The sequence below is a fragment of the Pipra filicauda genome, unplaced genomic scaffold, assembly GCF_003945595.2.
Source record: "Pipra filicauda isolate LSUMZ 115617 unplaced genomic scaffold, ASM394559v2 scaffold68_size4259465_pilon, whole genome shotgun sequence".
Lineage (NCBI taxonomy): Eukaryota > Metazoa > Chordata > Aves > Passeriformes > Pipridae > Pipra > Pipra filicauda.
This window is the reverse complement of record NW_024104853.1, coordinates 2,804,193-2,825,863: the sequence shown is the minus strand read 5'-3', so window position 1 is coordinate 2,825,863 and position 21,671 is coordinate 2,804,193. Positions and strand designations below refer to the sequence as shown.

General features: G+C 40.4%; 1 protein-coding gene across 4 annotated transcripts in view; it reads right to left on the bottom strand.

Annotated features, from left to right (window-relative positions):
* Nucleotides 1-448: 448 nt before the first annotated feature.
* LOC113990715 (cohesin subunit SA-2-like) overlaps nt 449-21,671 on the bottom strand; it is a 58,632-nt gene continuing 37,409 nt past the window's right edge. For all 4 annotated transcript variants that reach the window (XM_039388818.1, XM_027726381.2, XM_027726380.2 and 1 more), the window contains 18 exons: nt 20,934-21,051; nt 20,520-20,623; nt 19,983-20,075; nt 19,807-19,896; nt 18,586-18,789; nt 16,952-17,028; nt 16,531-16,618; nt 15,443-15,520; nt 13,689-13,781; nt 12,843-13,011; nt 11,848-11,993; nt 10,932-11,033; nt 9,467-9,621; nt 9,228-9,356; nt 5,366-5,556; nt 4,105-4,279; nt 3,025-3,118; nt 449-1,479 (listed from right to left, as the gene is read on the bottom strand). In XM_039388818.1, the coding sequence (XP_039244752.1) occupies nt 1,471-1,479; nt 3,025-3,118; nt 4,105-4,279; nt 5,366-5,556; nt 9,228-9,356; nt 9,467-9,621; nt 10,932-11,033; nt 11,848-11,993; nt 12,843-13,011; nt 13,689-13,781; nt 15,443-15,520; nt 16,531-16,618; nt 16,952-17,028; nt 18,586-18,789; nt 19,807-19,896; nt 19,983-20,075; nt 20,520-20,623; nt 20,934-21,051 (2,115 nt within the window). In that variant the 3' untranslated portion in view covers nt 449-1,470. The remainder of the gene's footprint in view (nt 1,480-3,024; nt 3,119-4,104; nt 4,280-5,365; nt 5,557-9,227; nt 9,357-9,466; nt 9,622-10,931; nt 11,034-11,847; nt 11,994-12,842; nt 13,012-13,688; nt 13,782-15,442; nt 15,521-16,530; nt 16,619-16,951; nt 17,029-18,585; nt 18,790-19,806; nt 19,897-19,982; nt 20,076-20,519; nt 20,624-20,933; nt 21,052-21,671) is intronic.

Genomic DNA, 21,671 nt, shown 5'->3' with positions numbered 1-21,671 from the left:
TCCCATACAAGAATTAAAGCAGCTGTATGCTTGATGTGATCCCAGGGATAACTGTTTTCTTAGTGAAGCTGTATTCTGCCTGCCTGGTGCATGCTTAGGCCTAAATCCACAAATCTAGATGGATTAGGGAAACATCACTACCATGGTCCAGGTATGGGGAGTTACTGACCAAGTCACAGGGCAACTAAGAACTGCATTATCTTAGGAGTGCTACCTCACCCCTTGCATTAGCCCACTGCACCCCCAACTACACAAAAGGAAACATGGGTTTACTGTTGCCAATTCAGAGTACCCACTACCTGGGAGACAGTCATGGCTTTCACTTCCATGTTTATAGGAACTCCCTTCTCAGCCTGTTGAATAACAGAACAAACAGGAAGGCCAGCAGGCATTGCTGCTCTTCTTTCCTCCAGACATAGTGTGGGAGTATCACTTGCACATTCAGTACTAATGGATAGCAGTAGTTCTGTAGTTTATTTTACACAGTTACAATCCAAAATATATATATATATATATATATATATAAAAAAGCTGATAGCATTACTGCAATATACAATTCCATGGAGCAGCGCCAAAGTGTCAGTGAAAGCACCCACCACTCCCCCGTCTACTGCCTCTGAACAGTCTTGAGTGAAGATCATTTGCAAACTCTTAATGAAAAAACCCTACTCGTAATTATTTACAGTCTATTTACATTGTCTTTCCAGGCTTTACATTTTCCAAGTAAATACCACATGATCGCTGTGTACAAGGGATTTCTTCCAGAGGAAAGTACTCAGTCAGCTGGTCTGCTGTTTCTTTCTTTGTTACTTAGAAGCCTTGATGCAAGTCTCCTGGGAACATGTCCTGATGCCCACAGACCACTAACCACATCTCTCTAAGCAATGGAATTTAGAAATACTTTCAGATGATTTGATCCAGGTTTTCCATTTTACAGGCAGGAAATGGCACTTGCCGTCACCCAGCAGGTCACAGTGTTCACAACTGGGCCAGGCTCCTTTCTCCCCAGCATCAGGTAAGAGGAAACAAGTAGATATCCACCTTGGTTACCTCAAATGGTAAAGAACACATCCAGCGGAACTCTGCCCCTGCCCTGATTCGAACAAACTTGTCTCACCTAGTTCACAGAGTCTTTGATTCAAAATTTGTCTATACCCTGATTCCAGTCCTTCAGTTGGTAATTTTTCCAAGGCAGCATCAAGGACCAGGATGCGATTGAGTAACGACGCTCCTAACACCCACAGCCTTGGAAGTGCAGCAGCCACATGAGTAACGCCCACAACCAGCAACAGGGAGAAATCAACCGCAGTGCTACGAACTGGTTCTGAGTGGATGCCCACAGGCAGAGATTCACCTTGATACGTGTCTCCTGCTGTCTCAGTGGATGCCCTCACAAGCACATTTTCAAGTTAAACAATTTGCAGAAAAAAACATAGTGTGTTCTTCGCTTCTGTTCATCCTCTCAGTGTCTTAACTGTCCTATACCATAAGAAAAGAGAAATCAGTCTTGTACTATAAAGAAGACATCATGTAAGAGCACATAAGGAATCTGAATAACATTGTAGCATCTAACCATCCGCCAGCTTGGCCATAGAGCCAGCTCTTGGAAAGAACTATATTTAGCCTCCACAAAAGGAAATAAGCATTTCTATACCCCAAGGAGCCCAGAAAAGGCACTACAGGGAAAGGCCACACACTGGATAAGTACTGCATTTTATATATGGCTTCAATCTTGCTCCATGGATTTAAATTCTTCTATTATCTATCTTCAGTAGGAGCTGCTCCAAGTACGTGGTCCAAACAATCTACATTTTAACACACATATGACTTGAAGAAAAGGTAGAAGTCCCTTTTTTCCTTCTAGTCCTCTTTAAAAACAAAACAAAAGAAAAAAGCCCACCACTCATATGAAAAGGAACCCTTTGATCAACTTTACAGGAAAAACTCATTTAAAAAGTCAAAAATCATGCAAAGTCTGAATGTGGCTGTTAGATCCCAGATAACCAGAGCCACTGGAAATCAAGGGGTTGCCTTACTCACTGCAAAAAAACTATCTGCCAAACACTGAGTTAGTGGCATTCTGAAGTGCAGAGAGCAGGGCAAAATACAGGAGAAAAACCTGAAGGAACCACTCAGGCTCCTGCAGTGGCTGACACAGTAAACCTTTAGAGGACAGAAGGGCTGTGCGTAGCTGCAGCACAGGAAAACTCATGGCCTGTCTTCCCCACTGCACCCCTTTCTGTACAGTCACTCTGCAAGACCCTGCTGTACAATGTCCTATTTGAGTCCTTGCACTCCACTGCCTCAAAGGCCTTAAAGTCTTTCTCTGCTGCAAGTATCCATTCCAGGCTGAGCTGAGATCCAGGCAGACAGCTGCAGCTCTGCCAAACTTTGATCCCAAAGGCAATCAGTGCCTACAAGACAACCCCCCGGCTACACTGGCTGCCACTCCAAGCCCACAATGTTCTCATGCTTCCCTTCAAATCCCCAGCTGCTTTGGGGACAATTTAATCTGCCCAACAGCCTTGACTGGAAAAGGGCAAGAAACATGGGACGCTCCAGCGAGAGCCCAGGGCTGACCAGTGATCAGACACATTCTGAGTCTTTCAATCCAAAGAGCACAATGCAAACACGATTTCTGAAGCAAATATTCCCTGCAGGCCACGCAGCAGTGCCATCTCTGCAATGTGTTGGTAACACGAAGCAACTGCAGCAAATGTCTCTTAATCGGGAAGCTTCACAGTATGGCAAAAAAGGAAATGGGATTCTCCTCTTAACGCATCCTAGCTGGCGTTCAGTGTACCTAAGGATGTCTAGATGCTACAAGAATTGCCTTAAAATGCAGATCAAGGTGAAGGAGGAAACTACAGCTACAGCTGGAAAGGGAAGAGTGGAATCCCCCTTTTCTCATCCTGAAAGGGACCACATAAGAGCAGCCCCCTTTGCTGCTAGATGGTTACTCAGGAGTCTCTGACCTCACATTCACCACCTCAACTACAAGTGGAAAACCTGAGCCAGAATTACCTGATCTGCACCAACAACATCAACATCAACATCTTCCGCTGTGCCTCCTGCTTGACCGTCCTCTGAGACATCTTCTGTCTTAATCTCATCTTTGCTGAAAACAAAAAAGATAAACCAAAAAAAAGCTAAGTCTTGAGAAAGCTCGTAACAGAGGCTGTACGTTGCACAAGTGCATTTAAGGCAGATACTTCTGCTGCTGATATCCATGTAAGGTAGCCTAAAGTTACTGGCCCAGAATTTCCCAGGTATGAAACAGGTTATGCTCTAAGGAATTTCCAGTAAAGCATTTCAGAAAAAAAAAACTTGATTTAAACAGGGGCTACCTTCATGTTAAATAAATTTTTGTTCTATTTTACTTGTATTCACCAGGTCCATCTAAAAAGTGTCCCTGAAAACCTGGAAAAGTATGCATCTTTCTGAGATTTATATCTCCCCTTTTAACCTACCAATATAGGAAATGGCACCTAACACCTCAATAAATTACCTGTATGAAAGGGAACTATTGCAACTGAGCTCTTTGATTGCTTTACAGAGCTCAGAAGTAGACTCCAGACTCCCTATTTCTGCAACACTTCTCATATCCAAGTTCCATGGGGTTTCACTTAGGCATGTGTGCCTGCTGCACACAGACAGACACTTCTCTAAAAGGAAGCCACCAGTTATGCAATAGTTAATAGCAAATCTGCAGAGACAAGAATCCTCTTTCATTTCCAGAGATGCAGAAAACACTTATCATCTGGCTGCAGCAAACAGCCAGGGAGTAACCAACACCACAGCCCCTCTAATCGGGACAAGAGAAGAGGCACAGGGGACTTTCCTCCTTCCTTGTCTTTTTCTCTGTACACTCGATATTAGTCCAAGAAGGCATGGAAGCCCTGTGACAGTGGCAGGCTAAAGCAGCAAATGTAGATATTGGACTAAGGAAACATGTCCTCGGGACAGTGCCCATAAGAAAGACAGGAGTAGCACACATCCTTTGCCCATAAGTATTATAAAAAAACAGAAGCAGAGGTGGATAGATAGACCCCAACTGTCAATACCAGGACAAGTGAAGGAGCTTGTAAGACATAAAACTCTCACCAGTATCTTCTGCGTAGCCCTCCTGGACAAAGGAACGGCAAACGTTCCTGCAAGCACATCTCTCGAGATTTCAGCCTCTTTCTGTTTTTTCCTGCTGCGGAGGGAAGCTGGGAAGTGCACTGCTGTTCTGGGGCTTTGCTTGCTACTTCAGTCTGGCTGGTTTCAGGCAAAGACCCTGGAACAGACAGCAAACAGAACTGCTCTTCAGCATCACCCTCAGAGGTCTTGAGATGGACATTTCCAGCGTGTTCCCCACAGCAGTGAAACAATGGGGCCAAGCTCAAAAGGAGATCTGGAGCAAAGCATTCATTTATTGAAGGAGACAGCTAAAAGCCACTTAAAAGAAAATCCATTTAATTTGCCCACTGGTCATTTTTGCAATCTAGATTTATGAACTTGGCCCTGGTCCGTAACCGCTATCTGTACTGCTGAGTCTATATAACCCTCAGGAAAAGAGGACCTTTGGGGACACAAGGGGACAAGCTCTCTGAAGGCAAGCCACCAAGAAGAAAATTTACAAGAAAGGATGAGAAAGAAACTAAGGGACACTGGAAAAATTTCCTTTCCCCCACATATGACTGCACATGTCCATAGCACTTAGCATTGTTATTAGCAATTGTTTTCATATTGGCTTTATTACATTTTAACTAAGTCCCGTCATATCCATGCAGTGAATATTTAATTACAGATTGGAAGTCCATGAATGCTGCTAAAGTTTGGATGCAGCCCACCAAACTATAACTCTTAAAAGCAGGAATATAATCTTACAGGCTCCCTAGAAATTCAACAGAGAGCAAAACCCTAGAAGATGATTTGGCTGAAGTTCATCTGGGCTGAAGATCTGAATCAACTTCTGGAAATGCCTCTCCTGTCTCAATTACCTACAAGGCCTAAAGCAACAATGCCCTTAACAATTAAAAGCCATCAACAAAGTCTCAGTGGCACAGACAAATGCCAGATCTCAGTACAGAGCAGAATTCAGATAATCTTGAATTCTGCTCACTCAGAGTTTTCAGCCCAACCTTACTGCTATTGAGTGATGAAGGGGCCTTTAACATCAACAAAGCTGGAGACAAAAAACCCAGTTTGAACTGTAAAGTCCCAACATCCAACTCACTGTGGTACTGTACTGCTAATGCAAAGCATGAAGTGCATTTTAGCAAATGCAAATTTGGTAAAGCAAAGCGAAATAGCAAGTACAGCAATTTTGACAGACAGACAAAGCAAACACAGCTGATCAAGAACAGGGAAGTTTTCATACCATTAGACAATTTCCTTTTAAAAGAAGATGTCTTAGATGTGCCCACAGGGGGCCACTCTCCCAAACTGCCGAGGGCAGAGCTCTCCTCATCTTCATTTGCCAATAAAGAGTTTCTGTACCAGACCAAGGGCTGCCATCCATCTCCTCTGCAGGGCAGTGGTTCTGCTATGTACCTCTGTAAGTAAGTGTACCTGGGGAAAAACAAAAGCAAGCATAAGGAAACTCAGTATCTTTCCCTTCAACATCTGGGGCAGGTATTGCTAGAAAGGCTTTTCCCTTTACTCTCTAAAGGTGCAGACAGAACTGTTGAACAAAGGGCTTCCCCCTTCTCTGAAATATCTATTTAAAATACAGATTCCTTCAAAGCTAAAGGAGTGCTTAAATTTTAGCATTAGAAACAACATTAGATCCACAGAAATTACAAAATTACATCAGCTTATAGAAAGAATTTCCTGTGCAGGGAAAGGCACTGCCAACTGCTGCTGCCAGTAGCAATTTGAATGGAGCAGAATTCTGTGAGGATGCACTCCTACTGCTGGCCTTTTCTGCCTTATGGACTGCATCACAAAGGGGATCCCAGGTGAGAGATGCTCCTTGTGATTCAATAGTACAGGAAACAATAGAGGTCAGGAAATGGGGTATTTACACCATGAGTGCCTATTCTGTCAAAATTAAAAAAAAAAAATCAGTTAAACCACTTTTCTATAGTATCATCTCAAAAACAATCCAATTCTTTCAGCTTCTCAGTAAAATTCCAAGTGTCTGCAACAAGCAGTTAACAGCTCTGCAGTTATGGCAACACGCGGGATGTGGGAAACATTGTTTCAAATCCCTGTTCTGTCTGATTCAATCCAGAGACGACTTCAGGCCTTCCTGAATCCCAGGTGAAGCTATCACCTTTCCTGGAGCAAAGAGGCCTCCTTCAAACATTCTTTTTGAAAAACAGGACATTTCTGACGAAGTCTTTCTGACCCGTTCCTACTTCATAACAATAAGAAAAGAAAGCCAAAGTCTGACTTAGGATTAGAAACTGGATATTCACCACATTTCAGCTACAGTTCATCACTCTGAAATCAAGCCTAGTGTCGCTAAAACAAACCCCACCTTAGCAAATACCAGAAATGACAGTTCTAACACCAGCCTGTACAGTATATTATTCCTTTTGTGATTAGGAGAGTGGCCTGGAAAATATCAGACATTTCATTCACTTTGCAAAACAAGAAAACCAGTGCTGAGAGGAGGTCAGGGTAAAAGCACCGTCTCCAAAACAATTTCTGGCCTTGGGGGGCCCCAGGGATCAAGAAACCCTGGTAATGGAATTTGTTGGTTTCAAACAAGCACATATTGTAACTACAGTTTCAGAGTCTAATCCAACTGCTATCAATGTTAATGGAAAGACTCCTACTGATTCAGGAATCAGGCCCTTCATGCTGCTTGCTATTCAGCAATTCATTCCTTGTGTGCATTTTGTGGTACAGAGCAATTGACAAGTCAGGTATTTTACTGCTACAGCCTAAGCAATTACAGGGGAGAGGGTTGAAGTCCATATACTTTGATGGTGTTGAAATATAGCCCTTTCTAACAAATGCCCATATTCTGTATCTCATCTGTTACAGGTACGTTCACATATGTTAACATACAGATTTGGACATCAATCCTATGATTAATAAGAAAAATGAAAATAACCAGATGTTTATTTCTAAAAGTTCATGTTGACCTAAAACATTCCATTCAATAATTTATGATAGAGATAAACATAAATATTTCTAAGAGGAAATATAATCTCCAGCCCCTGCAAGGCACTTTAGGCTTCCCAGAATAGAAACTGTTATTCTAGAAACATAGCATGAATGTACTTGTGGATAAATTGCAATTTCCCCTCTTGTGATTTTTATTGTTTCCCATTTGTTCCCAGCAGCAGTGGGAAGGTCCAAAGCAGTAAGAACTGAAGTCAAGTGCATTCTCTGCTAGATTCTGTATTTCCCACAAAACTTTTCAATCAATAAACCTACCTGAATGTATGTAACACATTCAGGAATATACTTCTAGAGCATATCCTCTGATCAAGAGGTTAAATATAGTCTTAGGAAAAGAGTTTAGCTAAATCAGGATTTAGCTTTAAATTTGCCCACATCAACAATTAAATATTTTCCACTTGTTGAATTAGAAACTACTCCTTAGAGGTAAATGAAATGACAGTTTTTCAAGTATGGATTAACAGAAAGCTAATTATTGCATGGGTGTCACCACAGATGATGATAGTTCTTTAAAATCCATACAATATGGACAGAGTTATACAGAAACTGTACAATCTGGGGCCTGGAGCACTTTCCCTATGAAAACAGGCTGAGAGAGTTGGGGTTGTTTAGCCTGGAGAAGAAAAGGCTTTGGGCACAACTTACAACACCTTCCAGTACCTAAAGGGAGCCTACAAGAGAGCTGGAGAGGGATTTTTTACAGGAGCACATAGAGATAGGACAAGGCTTTTAATGGCTTTACACTGAAAGAGAGTGGGTTTAGATTAGATATTAGGATGAAATTCTTGACTGTGAGGGTGGTAAGGCAGTGGAACAGATTGCTCAGAGAAGTTGTGTAAGTCCCATCCCTGGAAGTGTTCAAGGCCAGGCTGAATAGGGTTTTGAGCAACCTGGTCTAGTGGAAGGTGTCCCTGCTCATGGCAGGAGGGTTGGGACAAGATTATCCTTGACATCCTATGGATTCTGTGAAAACCAGTTTTAGTTGTAGATCTCAAAGATTCTCATCTGAGAAAAATGCAGGAATAGAAAAGGAAGTTACCAATACCCATAGATTATCCCCTTTATGTTTATCAGGGTTTGTAATCAGTAAATGTTAGCTATTTTTCTTCTGCATTTTGCATTCTGGGTTCGAATTAATGTTTTCAAATGAACTATCTGTGTAGCTGGCAATTGTTAATAAATTGTGTTATGTGAAGTAACAGGAAAGTAGACATTTTACCGCTCTTGACCCATGTTACATAAAACCTGGTTGATGATCCCCATGAAAGTTATCCTTCAACTTAAGACAAAGCAACACAGGAGCAACACAGAGCTCAGCAAGATGTGATAGTTGGGGTTTTTTCCATTTCTGCTGACTTTCTTTCAAAAGTGAAACTTTCCTTTTCATGCACTGGAGTGATTTGCTCAGAAATTCAAAAAGGCAGATGTGTCTTAATGTTTCATCTTACATTCCCAGGTCTTCAAATATGCTCTCAGGAAAATGGAAATACCTGGGTTTTACAGTATCTATAAATAAAATACTGAAATGCAGAGACCCAGATCCAAAATAAGCAGCACTGAGAAAGGAAGTAATGCTAAAGGTCAAATAGAAGGAAGAATGTTACTTCCTTCTGAAAACTGACTGGAGCTGAGGCAGGTGAAGGGAATAAGAGACATACATCTCTCCATTCAGACATATAATGCCCCATGATGCCAAAATAAGGCTATCATTCTTATTAAATGTAAATATTTAAACCACTGTAAAACACGGGCCCACTGATCAGGGCATATTTGCATGTAAATAATAAATTCTTGAATTTAAATATCCACATTATGAAGATGTCACACATATATTCCAAATATACACCATGGAATTCACGTAATTGAGGCCTGAAGCTGTGGAATTAGATCATTACAAAATAATGATCCATGCACTGTTTCTTCCTGAAATAACTACTACTACAAAATCCAACAAGTGTCTCTCAAACAGCCTCAGGGACAGAATGATTTCAGAGGTCTCTGAAAAGCCCTTGAGCAAATTCTGCCATACTGAAGCTCAAGTGTCCTGTGTACAGGGATACACAAGTCACAGACTGTGTATGATGGTGTACAAGAACTTAACTTACACTAGTCTTTTGTCTGGCTTTAACAGCTTGTTGGAAAATTCACTGATGATTAACAGAAAGCCCAAGTTAGGAGGCAAGCATTTTCCATCTACTCCAGTAGCTCCTTGAAAAGCAAATTCAATCCCTTCCCTATTGGAAGAAAAAAAATAGAAAAAAAAAGAACAGAGTAATAAAACAGTTAAAATAGACAACTAACAAAAGCAATGACCACAGACAACGTGATGTTACATGGCACATACTTGTGTATCATGGCTATAGATTCTCTAGATTTCACTTGGTCCCAACCAAATGTTAGTGAAAAGCGACGAGCAAGTTCTTTGATGTTTGTAAAGGAAGCAGAGGAGAAGTCCACACCACTACTGCTGTCTTGGCTTTCTGCATGTGTCTGAAACAGCTGCAAGAGAAGTCTCAGATAAGCAAACACAGGTAATCCAACAGACAAACAGAGCACCAGGAAGACAGAGAGACATGCACAGCAAGCAACAGTTGCCTTACACGGACAGAAGCCTTACAAAAGAGCAGGTTAGTCAATTGTTTCTGAAGCGCATGAATGAACAACAACCACCAACTTGACACAAAGGACACAGGTGAGCTCAACAGACAGGAACAAATCAAAAAAGTAAAAATAAAAAACAATGTGCATAAACAGAGAACCAATTCCTGAAGATGATGGTTCCACTGACCCCATCTCCTCTTGGGACTTCTGAACTAAGCCCCAGAAGCCTAATTTGCCTGAGAGGCTTTCAGAGTAGCAGAAAGCTACAAAGCAGCAAGTCTGACAGCAGCATAGTCCAATTTCTGAGAGTGGGTCAAAAGCACATCTTGACCCCAACTAAATATGCTTTGGGGTTTTTTCCTAACAGAATATGGAAGTAGCTTCTTCTCTTCAACCTGTTAACTTTCAAGGTCAAGCAAAGGCCAAAAAGGGCCTGTTGTCTATGTGATACCTAAACACAAAGTCCTGACTATGTCAGCAGAATATATGTAGCCAAATGCTGCTTAGCCTCATCTAAGCTCAGATTTCAAGGGCTAGTTCACAGATCTAAGCCCTGGCAATGGGTGTGAAATAAGCAAAGCTCATGTATCAGTACCCTCTGGGAGGAGCCTGCTCTCTGGATTACAGCACGACTCCAAGCTACAAGCAGCTCTGGCCATGGGCAGAGCAGGAAAAACCAGCTGTTAGAATAGCTAACTGGCTATCAGTCAGAAGCTGCAAGCCACAGCAACTGAGACCCTTCAGAAGAGCTGCAACCCACTTTTCTCCAGAAAAAAATGCTGAAAATACAGGGGGTTGGAGCTGACCAGCCATAGGCACATCCGTGGTTCCTCAAATTCAACAGAAATTTAGATAATCCATAAAACACAGCACAATATCCTTAACATTTATTAAGGTTAAAAGAATACTTACCATGTCCCAAGAAACACTTCATAATCTCACATCAGTTCTAACATACTTGAAGATTAAAATCATGACCAAAAAAATCAAGCACAAAATTACCTTTTAAAATTGATGTAATGAATTTAAAGGAGTTTTAATTATGACATGCAAAAACAACATACACACAGGAAGGCAGGAAAGGAAATAATTTCTTTCACTAGGTTTTCTAATGATTATGAATAATTATGGCACGGTAGGTAAAAATCTTCACTATGAATACAGCTGTTATAAGTCCCCCTAGTAACTTACTTTAATCATAACCTTACCTGCTGCAGACAAAGAATCAGTGTCTTGGCACTCTGCATTTTGTTATTGTGTCTCATCTTGCTTAATAGTTCTTTAATTATGTCTCCAAAATCATTGTAGGTCTAGTAATAGCAACAAAACAAATGAGAATTATCATTACCCTTCTTTAGTACTGGAAGTACACAAAACATGTGACTGTTCATGGGACACAAGAAGTTCATAAAACACTCCCAATATCCGAACACACAAGTTAGAAGATGAAAACTGGACTTTTTACATTATTTCATACGTAAAGCAATGGGATACTCCTTTAAGAGTAATGTGAGGATTAAAGTTTTACTGAAATTATTAAGTATTAATTACAACAAAAGAACAAAGCCTCTTTGGGAGTGAAAAAGAGAGGTTTCTGTATTTAACCAGTGCCCGCCAAGAAAGTAAAGAACAAGATTCACATTGAGGTATTTCCAAAGTTCTGTTAGTTGACTCAGGGAAACTTCCCATTTCGTTCTCGGCCCTCCTGAAACCCAATTCAGAGTGGCTGAAGCTCTACTAATTGTTTAAACCCTGGACTCAGGTGAAACGTAGGCCAACTTCTGTGTGAGTCGTGTGAAGTAACCTGACCGCTTCAGTGTGAGAAGCTCTACATCTAGAACACTCCCCAACCATACACTGCTTCTTTGCAGTGATCTCTCTGGAGAATGTGAGGAGCAAACATATTCTTTGCTCAATTTTCAGTTGCTTTGTCTGCAGTGAGGTAACTTTGTGGAGCCAAGGGAAGAGATTTGCCCTACTCCTGCTTGATTTTATAGCCCTTTTATGATTATATACGGATTCTGAGCCATAACGCTATTAACACCACATCTTTCACAAACACTGGAGTCACTTTCAAAAACTAAAATGCACTGACAGGGAAAGCAATTTTATCTAAAACATTACCTTCACATAATACTTATAGATCTCAGCAGCTGCAGTCATCTCTACCACATTATACACTATTAACTTGCAATATGCTGCAAGAAGACTCCGCTTTCTGTGCAAGTCATCAAGTTTGCAACTTTCATCCTTTTCCTCTTCTGTCAGGTCTAGGGAAACAAAAGCATTTTTTAGAGCATGACACTTGAACTTGGTCTCAGAACCACAATGAACTAACAATCTGTTTTCAAAACACTCCCAAAAGAAACCAGCCTTCACAATTACAACCTCAACACAGCTTCCAAATGTGTTTGACTTTGTACACAGGCATGCAGTGATAGGACAAGAAGGAATGGCTTTTAACTGAAAGAGGGTAGATTTATTCCTTAGATACAGGGAAAAAATCTTGATTGTCAGGATGGTAAGGCACTGCAGTAGGTTGACCAGAGACTTCGTGAATGCCCCATCTCTGTTCAAGGCCAGGTTGGATGGGGCTCTGAGCAACCTGGTCTAATGGAAGGTGTCCTGCCCATGCCAGGTGGTCTGTAAGGTCCCTTCCAACCCAAACTAGTCTATGATTCTGTAAAATCTGCCCCACAGCCCCAAAATCAAAATCCACTAATCCTTTATTTTGATGGCTTCAAAGGGTCCACACACTGAGAGAGCCACACTGCAACACTGCACGGCTTTCCTCTAATACCATCATCTGTACCACAAAAGTCAGTCTACCAAATACTTTTACATTCTCACCCATCCCTGCATTACTTCAGCCCTTTTCATCCTACAAGTAAATTGGCAGCTATATCCTATGGTTAATCCACAGATCAATGGTACAGATCAATGAATAACAGGTCAGCCATTTTGTCTGTAAAGGGGCCCAACCTGAAAAAAAACCAAAGCAACCCACAAAACAACAATGACAAAAAAAGAGGCCAGCCCCTTTTCCTGATACATTCACTGCAGATGACAAATGATAGCAAAAGTGGTAGATTGTTTCTCTGGTGATTAAGATGTCTAACCTTTTCTTTCCTCTTCTTCATCCACAAAAACATGTTCCCGGATAAACAAAAACAGTTTTTCCTGAAGTGACGTGTTAGGAAGGTAACCTAGAAGTCCAATTGCTTCTTCCTTATTATTTGAACCCTGATGACTCAAAATCAGCAACCAGTCACAGAGTATCATGAAGACCTGTATCAAGCAAACAAAGCCAAAGAAGGATACTGTGTTACTTTTCATGTCAACTCCACTTTTCCTCTCCATCAAACACAGCCTAGCTTCCATCCCACTTCTTCCTTGTAAACTAAAGATTTCTCTTTGCCTCAGCTGTGGTGAAATGCCACAGCTAAGCCCTTTCAAAATGTGTACCTTAGGAGAAGCAGTGTATACAAGTATCATGTATGAACACCACCTAAAGATTTTCAAACTTCCATGGGAAAGAAGAAGAGCTCCATTATGTTGGAATATCTCTCTTTTAACCCATGAATCACTGGACAATTTCTACATTTTTTTAAGTAACATACATAGCAAGACATTAATAAAGCAATAATAGCAACCAGTACACTGATCAGTCTAATCAGAAAACACAATGATTATCACTCAAATTCAGGCCTTGATTCTGCAGATGGACCCATGGAGACACAGATCTATGCTTGACTAAAGCACGAACTTTTAGTATTTAACTAACATAAGTTTAATTTTTCTTTAAAATAAATAGTTAAAGATTGTTTTTTTAAAGAGTTATTTTTCTTTTAAGAGACAAAAACATAGCAAAATCGGTAGAAGGAAACACCAGTACGAAAAGAATGGCAGGCACTTAAAAGGAGATCTGAGCATGAATGCTAGTTAAGTGATAGAGAAACACAAACCTTTTCTCTTACATCTTTTTCCTTATGTTGGAGGAAGCACGTGCAAATCTGACTGAAACGTCTCAGCTCCCTTCTTAGTGGAAAAAGAGTCTCCTAAAAATGTATTTAGGAAAGGTGAAAGGATCAGCATGCATGGGACTATGACTCAACAGAGAATTACAGAATAAACAATAGTTGCATCTTTCTTCCACTCATTCATTTAAGATAGCACAGCTGATAACATTATGAAAGAAGCTGACATCTCATGGTACAACATCTTACTAGTTATGAACAACTGCATCTGTCACACTTGCTGAAGCCAGTGGTATTCAGCAGGTCACAAACTCTTTGTTTCTCAATCTGTAGGGTTGGCAGCACATATTCCCTTATTCACTTCATCTTATCCTTTTAAAGCAGTGGTAACAATGGAAGTAGAGTCAGGTCTATCCCACCTAATTTTCAGTGTTCATTGCCTTCTGGAGTTGTTTTTCTCCCCCTCTCTATTGACTACAGAGGGAATGGAGTTTAACTTTGGCACTCAGAAACTTAAGAGACCTCTGTTTGCTAAGCTGAATCGAGCATGAGAGATTGTTTGCCTAGAGCCACACAAAAGACTTTCTGATCCTCCACCAGGTCCCAGCTGCACTACACTGAGCTTTGAGCTCTCAGTGTAAGAGGAATGCCCTTACAAGAGGGCTGGCTTTCATGCTATGCAACTGTACATTTATAAGAAAGGGGATCCATCCCAGGACATGCTGAGGAGAACCAGGGGAGGGGTTATACATTGCCTTAACACTGCTGGGGGAGGAGCAAGGGGGAAGTAACAGTCCTAGAGCTGCTGTTCAGGAAATGGTTGGGTTTTGGGCAACATCCAGACTTGGCCCTGCAGAGTGGGCCGTCACATTGTGCTTCCAATCAAAATCTGCTCCCGTATGAAAGGTCAAATTAAAAAATGTGCTGCCCCATTACCAGTTAAGCTAACTGTGTCTGGAGTGAAAGTCAGAACATACTAGAGCAGTGAGAGATGTGGACATCCACACAGGAATGGAATGGGACAGGAATAGAGAGTGAATCAGTCGCCAAATGGGTAATCTCCCAGCTAGCATTTCTCACACAAAACACATGTCCATGTCAGCGTCCTGTCCTGTATGCACAGGAGCACCAGGGAAGGGGACAGAATGGCAGAAGGAGCAGCACTCAGTGTAGTCAGAAATCACCATGAAGAGCAGTCCCATAGGTACACATTCACAAGTGAACCAATGCATAATAGAGTTTTCCTTTTTGGTGTCTTAAGCTAGACTGTCTTCTGAAATACCTGCCAGAGTTTGGCACTTGATAAAATCAATTACAAAAGTAAATTGTCAGCTGAGGAGAAAAATTACCCCTTTCCTCAACCTTCTGCCAGAAATATGTAAATTAAAAGAAGCAAAAAAAAAAAAACAACTAAGCAACAGGACTTCCTGGAGTTTTCACTGAATATTCTTTGTTGCTTAAAACAAGAAAACAACAAACTGTTTGGCAGTGAAACAAGTTCTTTATCTCCATCAAGCCCCTGGAATTCGATGCACATGTTTTGTAGTAAAAAAAGAGGTAAACCGTTGTTCACTTATTCTCCTGCGGACTGAAAAAGCATAAACACAATTTGGTTTCCTCAAGAAAACACACAAATTATCTTCTTATAAAGCCTGTTTTTTTCTGGCAATCTGAGAACAGGAAAAGTAACTTAAACTCCCAGAAGCACAACTCTGGGTTTCAAAGTTACGTGAGCAGCCAACCTTGGTAGAATTTTCTGAAACTGCAGATAGTTGCCACAGGAGAGAAAAATAAGTGCACTGGAGAGCCGGCAGGATAATCTGAAAATAAAAACACATGTCCTTTATTTACATGAAAGGCTCAACAGCAAAACGTTTAGGACTAAACAAAGCATTCAACCCTGACATTCTGCATGCTGCTTGCACGACCATTTCTCAACTGTCCCTTAAAATTAACATAATAGGTTTACATACAAGCAAACACTGCCCCCTGAGACACTTCATTACTAAGGTGCTGCTTCTGCAGAACTTCTTTGACATCTTGATGAGTTCAAGGAAAGTAACCCACATACCAAAAGTGTGTTCACAGAGGTTAACTTCAGCTTAGCTTCTCATGATTTCTCTGCAGTCTTTGATGAAAGGCAGGACTACTCCAGAGAGCAATTCTGAGCAGAAGCCAAATCTTGGTGCTCCGATGCTCCATCTAAAGGAATCCACCCTACCTACCGGCTGCAGGCTCTCTCTACTCAACTAAATTTCACCTTTTCTCAAAAAACCCTTTCATTTCTCTCCTGAAAACAGGGAAAGAACTCCTAGAGTATTTCACCTTGTAATCCTAGAATATAGAACTCCATCTTGGCACAGACAACGCTTGAGTTGAGGCAATCAGACAACCAAAAGGCTGCCATTGAGACAACTGGTAATTACAAACCATTACACCAAGAGTCAACATGTAAGCAACAGGTCCAAAGTATTCCAATTTCTGGTTACATGCAACCTAAAAAGGGGTCCTCACAGTCCCAACAATTTCATATGTACTGAAAATGAAACAGTGCAATCATTAGAAGTACTGAACATGACAAAAGATCAATCCAGATGCCAGATGATTATCACAGTTCTGGACAATCTTCAAAATAAATTAATATAAAGGCATGAATTTACAGATCACAATAATGTTATACCAAAGACAGCCTCAGTGTCCAGGATTGAGAAATGGAAACAGTATCTTCCTGCCTCATAGGACATTGATATATAAGATTATTTAATATTTTCTAATTTTTTGTGCTTTCATCAAGAAAAACCTCTTTCACTGTTAAATATTAACAACTCACCAGAACAGGCAAACTCCCATGTTCCATTTCAAACACCAGGAACCTTAAAGTCTTGTCATACAGATTCCATTTGGTGAGATCATGGGCACTGTAAGTGAAAAAGTAATTATAATGATACACTAAGCAAGAAATGGAGTCTCACCTGACCAAACAGGTTAAATGTATCCTATTTTTGACTTCAGATAATGTAGAATAATAACATTAAACAACTAAATATTAATTATAAGGGTGGAAAAGTATGTTTTCATGATCTAACACTGCAACCTTGAGTATTCACAACTCAACATTAGACTTCTCTTTGCAGAAACAGAGCATTTCATTCCTATGCAAAAAAACCTATTAAACCCAAAAAGCAATTCTCAATTTGCATGTGTAAGGTCGACATTTTAAGGAATGTAAATTGTGTAAATAAACATCTCACTTATGAAAAGCTGCTACTCTTCTCAAAGCAGAGTTCATCCAGGAAATTGCTCCTGCATCCATACAAAATTCTCCTTCCTAAATCATGAAAGTTTGGGAAAGACAAAGCAATTAGCCAGAGAAAGGAAAGGGCACTACTATGTTCTCTTCCCAACCAACCCACAAGCTCGAATCACTCTCCTTGAGCCCTCCCATGTACCTTCACCTTTAACCACCCTACTCATGTCTTCCTCTACAGTAAAAACAAAACAATATAACCGCACAGAAATTTTCTATAAGGAAACATCTCTGTCATTAATAACCCCATGGCAGCCTCCCTAGACTGCAGTATTGCTAACACAGAGTAAAAACTAGCAATTAGGTTAACATGGTCCTTCACACAGTTATTAAGGATCTCTAGAAAGCTAACTGTTCGCATGGTGCTGACCTTCCTTGCTTCCAGCTGCCAGATCACATTCAAAGATAGCTAAAAATATATGAAATACTTTCCCATAGATGCAATTGCTGTAGTTTCCACAAGCATACTATGTGATTCTGGGGGACGATATATACAACCAGGAATTAGAAGGGAGGGGTTCCAGGAGAAAAATCTCTTTATTTAGATACGGATCACGCTACGGGGGAGTTGAAGAATCCCTGGTCTAGCACTTATCTTGTTTCTCATAAGTACACATTCTACCACATTGACATAGATCTCTATTTAAGGCCAATAAAATTAATCCAATCTGAGGTTAGGGGATTTTTTGGCTTGACACATTTTACAATATCCCAGTGTCCAATAAAAACCTGCCAGTGTTAACTCTCATACCATGGCATGACACCTGTTCATGACGGCACAGTTGATCAGATCAGCTGCAGGCTTCTGTTGTTCAGTTCAGCCAGCAAGCTATTCATATCACCACCAGCTGTTTCTGCTTTTTAGACCTAATGAAAAACTTTGAGGGAGACTCTGCAATCCTCCTTCAAGGGGAAAGTCATTATTTCAAAGACCCCCAAAGCTATGAAATCTGCACTACAGACTGCTGTTTACTTTTTGTTCCCCCATACAGCCGAAGTGACAGTACAAAGGGCATCTCGTGTACAGTCAAATATACAGAAGTACAGAAACATACCTTTTTGGGAACAGTCTCATCACTATAGATACACAGCACTTAGTAGCTGATCTTGCCATAGTTCCTTTGGCACAGTACTAGAGTAATTATAAAGCAACTATAGAGCTTAGGTCCAGAATATTTGGTCTGGAACTTATTTTGTTTCTCCTAAGGACACATTATCCCACACTGAAACAGATCAACAAAGTAGTTCCAATCTGAGGTTAGGGGATTTTTTGGCTTGACACAATTTACAATATCAGTGTCCAATAAAAGCTTACCAAAAGACATAAAATGCCCTGTTGCTGGTGTGGACTACTTTGTTTATAATTTTCCTCACTCTATTCCCGCAAAAATATATCTGCTTCATTAAAATATGAACAACCAATCTTTCCAGAGGTGCAAACCCATCTTTCAAGTTCTGCTCCCTTCAAGCAGAAATAGCAGGCAGAGAACAGTTCCATAACCCCCTTTATTTTTTGTCTCCCCTTTTTTTTTTTCATAATGAAACAGTCTGGTTACCTCCACAGTGAGTCACACTCACCTTCTGCCAGAAGCCATCTAGTAGCTGGTTAAGCTGTTCCATCAACTCATCTATCAGTTGAGTTCGAGCACAATCCACCTGGCTATAAATGCCAATTTCTTCACTGCAGAGGATATAATAAGTCCTGGAGGAAGCCTCGAGGACAGACATGTCAGAGTGTTTGGCCACAATGTCTTTTACCTCTCTCAGCAAAGCATCCAAATGCTGCAGGTAATAAAAGGGTATTGTAGGTAAATTGTACAGAAATCCACTTATGCTTTAAATCATTTCACTAAGCCCATATATCCCTGTAGGTCATATAACCAAGACGCAGTCTTATAACCAAATGCCAGTCTAAGGAGCAGAGGGGTAGGATTAGAGGATGCAACTTTTTTTTCTGTGTTTATAGTTCTTTTTCATTATTATGTCTCTAGATCTTCCTAAAGAATGAAGCAACTGCTTTATATGCTACTTCAGCAATATGTGTTTAACGCTACATGAAGAAAAAGGCAGGGAATAAAGTATGCCTTTCCAAAGAACAGGTGTGTCTCCAAACAATGAAAGTTGTCTCCCTTAGCAGTGGAGGATGGAGAATGTTTCGGATCATGTCAGCAACTGGGGTCTTCACTCCCAGGGAGAGGAGGTAACTTCTGCTGTTCTGCTGACTCTCTCTCTTCCAGCTAACAGTTCGTGCTGAAATTAACCTAGGCGTGTTTGCCTAACATTACCTCCCTGTAAACATTCCTGTTTAAGAATACATCAAGCTATTTCAAAGATTTCATCTATCCCTTTCTGACCGTGCCTTTCCCATCAGCAGATATACTATCTCCATTCTTATCTTTCAGTTACTGTCATCCCCCAGCAGCTGGGAGTCAGCCTTCAAGGAGAATGAAATCTATTCTATAGTAAACTCCTGGGAGACACCAACTTAGACACACAGCATAACCCACCCTCTCTCCACCCAGCAATGAAAAAACCCAGCGCCAGGCCTACCACACGAAACCACAAACCATCACCCACCAGAGCCAGTCACAGCATATCAGAACTGACAAGCACTATGGCTTTTCTTTGACAGCCTCAAATAAAAAACTAAAGCCTGAATAAGACCATTTCCCCTATGGTATGAGACATTTCTTTGTATTTCCACCATCTCCTACTTGTTCCGAATCCCACCAAACTCTCGACATTGTCACATAAATTTAGTACATTCCACGTGAACCAATTACCCCAATTGCTATTCACCTTCTCTTGATGTCCTGTATTGTAAACATCTAAATCATAATACTGAGGAATCTGCAGAAGATTTGCCACTTTTTGTGCATCTGTTGAATACTGCAGAGAAAAAAACAGGATATGAGTATACTGCAGGAATTTTAATGAAATATTTAACATGCATTCACAGAGCAGCTGTTAGTTACCTTTGCCAAGAGCTGAGGAAGCACCATAATAAAGTGTTCAGTAATTTTGGTACAATCTTCCAATTGTATTTTCTTCTCTTTTACTGACAGAATCTGCAAATAAACCATTTTGTTTCAATTGCAAAATCTCTGAGATTTGAGTAGAATTTTACATGTAACCCAAGGTTAACTCATATGGCATTGTCTCAAGAATATCAAGCTAAGATAAAGATACTTTTCCATGGAGAAAACCAGATGCTTTATTTTTTTCTTTGTTAACCTTAAAATAGATGCAAATCGTTGTACAGCTATATCTCATGGATAAAATGCTCATCATTTGTTAATAACAAGCTTCAAGTGGCTTTCCTCTAATGCTCATGTCCTTCAACATCCACTTCTAATAAGATCTAGAGGTCAAAAGACACTGCGTCATTTCACAAAAATATGCCATTTTATTTCCTAAGATGCATCTCCAACTAGAAACATGCTATCTGGCAAAGATCATAAGGCAAAGAGAATGTGATTACAGGAGAATAAATAAGACTAAGATGCACTGACTTTTTTGGCTGCACCTCTGCCCACTGGAGGATGACCTTCAGCTGCTTCTCTAACCGTTGCAAGGATAATTTCAATGAGAGCACTTTCCTCGGCATCGCTCAGTGCTGTAAGTAAATCAGTCTCAGCATCACAGAAAATAAAAATTAAGATGAAGCAGCAGCCTACTCATTTATCTGAGCAATTGTTTCTAAACTAACATTACATAAATACAGAATACTGAATAAAACAAATGTGGTGATATAAATATTACATTGGCAGTGCATTGAGTTGCATCTGCTTTTGTGACACTTGGGGACCACAATTTGGGATCAAATGGTACAGCAATATGAAATGATCCTAAACTAGCTAAGGCAAGGTTCAAAAAACAGTATGGAGAGATTCATTCAGAAACAACAAAGCTCTCTGCTTACCCACCTTCTCCATCTTCTTCAGCATTTTTTAATAGAAGAGTTGTCATGCACTCCCAGTCCTTCAGAAATTTGCCTGCCCAGTCCCATAAGCTGTCTATAAGGTATGCAACGTGTTTGTGTAGCTAGGGATTAAAAACATAAGCTTACAGAAGTAAACACATCAACAAAAGAAATACAGTTTCATATGTTCCTCTCCCTTTTTCCAATGACAAAGCTTCGTCATTCACACATATATTCACACAGACTATTCTAACATATTTTGTTTGAGGCTAATCAATATTTAAACATGTCTTCAATCTGATACAAAGAAGGAAAGTGGGGGAAAAAAAAGCAGGAAAAGCAGGAAAAATATTTTCTCTTTCTAGGATACCTTTCCTTTGTAACTTAAATAATCTCCTTAAAACTAACTTCTGTATTGCTCTTATATTGCTGATCATAACACCTAAAAACCCAGTCATAGGACTAGAAACGAGTTATTGATTAAATTCTTTGCAGAAAGATTCAAAACTGCTGTGCCTGAGACACTTTGGCCAGACACAGGCCTGCACCACTGCAAAAGCTAAATAGTGAAGTACAGCACATAAGCTGATAATGGAGCATGAAGCCACAGTACAATAAGGCATACACACCTGCAGAAAGACATGGACACAGATCAAAAAACCCTCACTCAGTGGCATTGGTCTTTCAGATTGTTTTCAGAAACTGCTTCAGCACTGATTCTCTCCATTAGCATAGTTGTAAA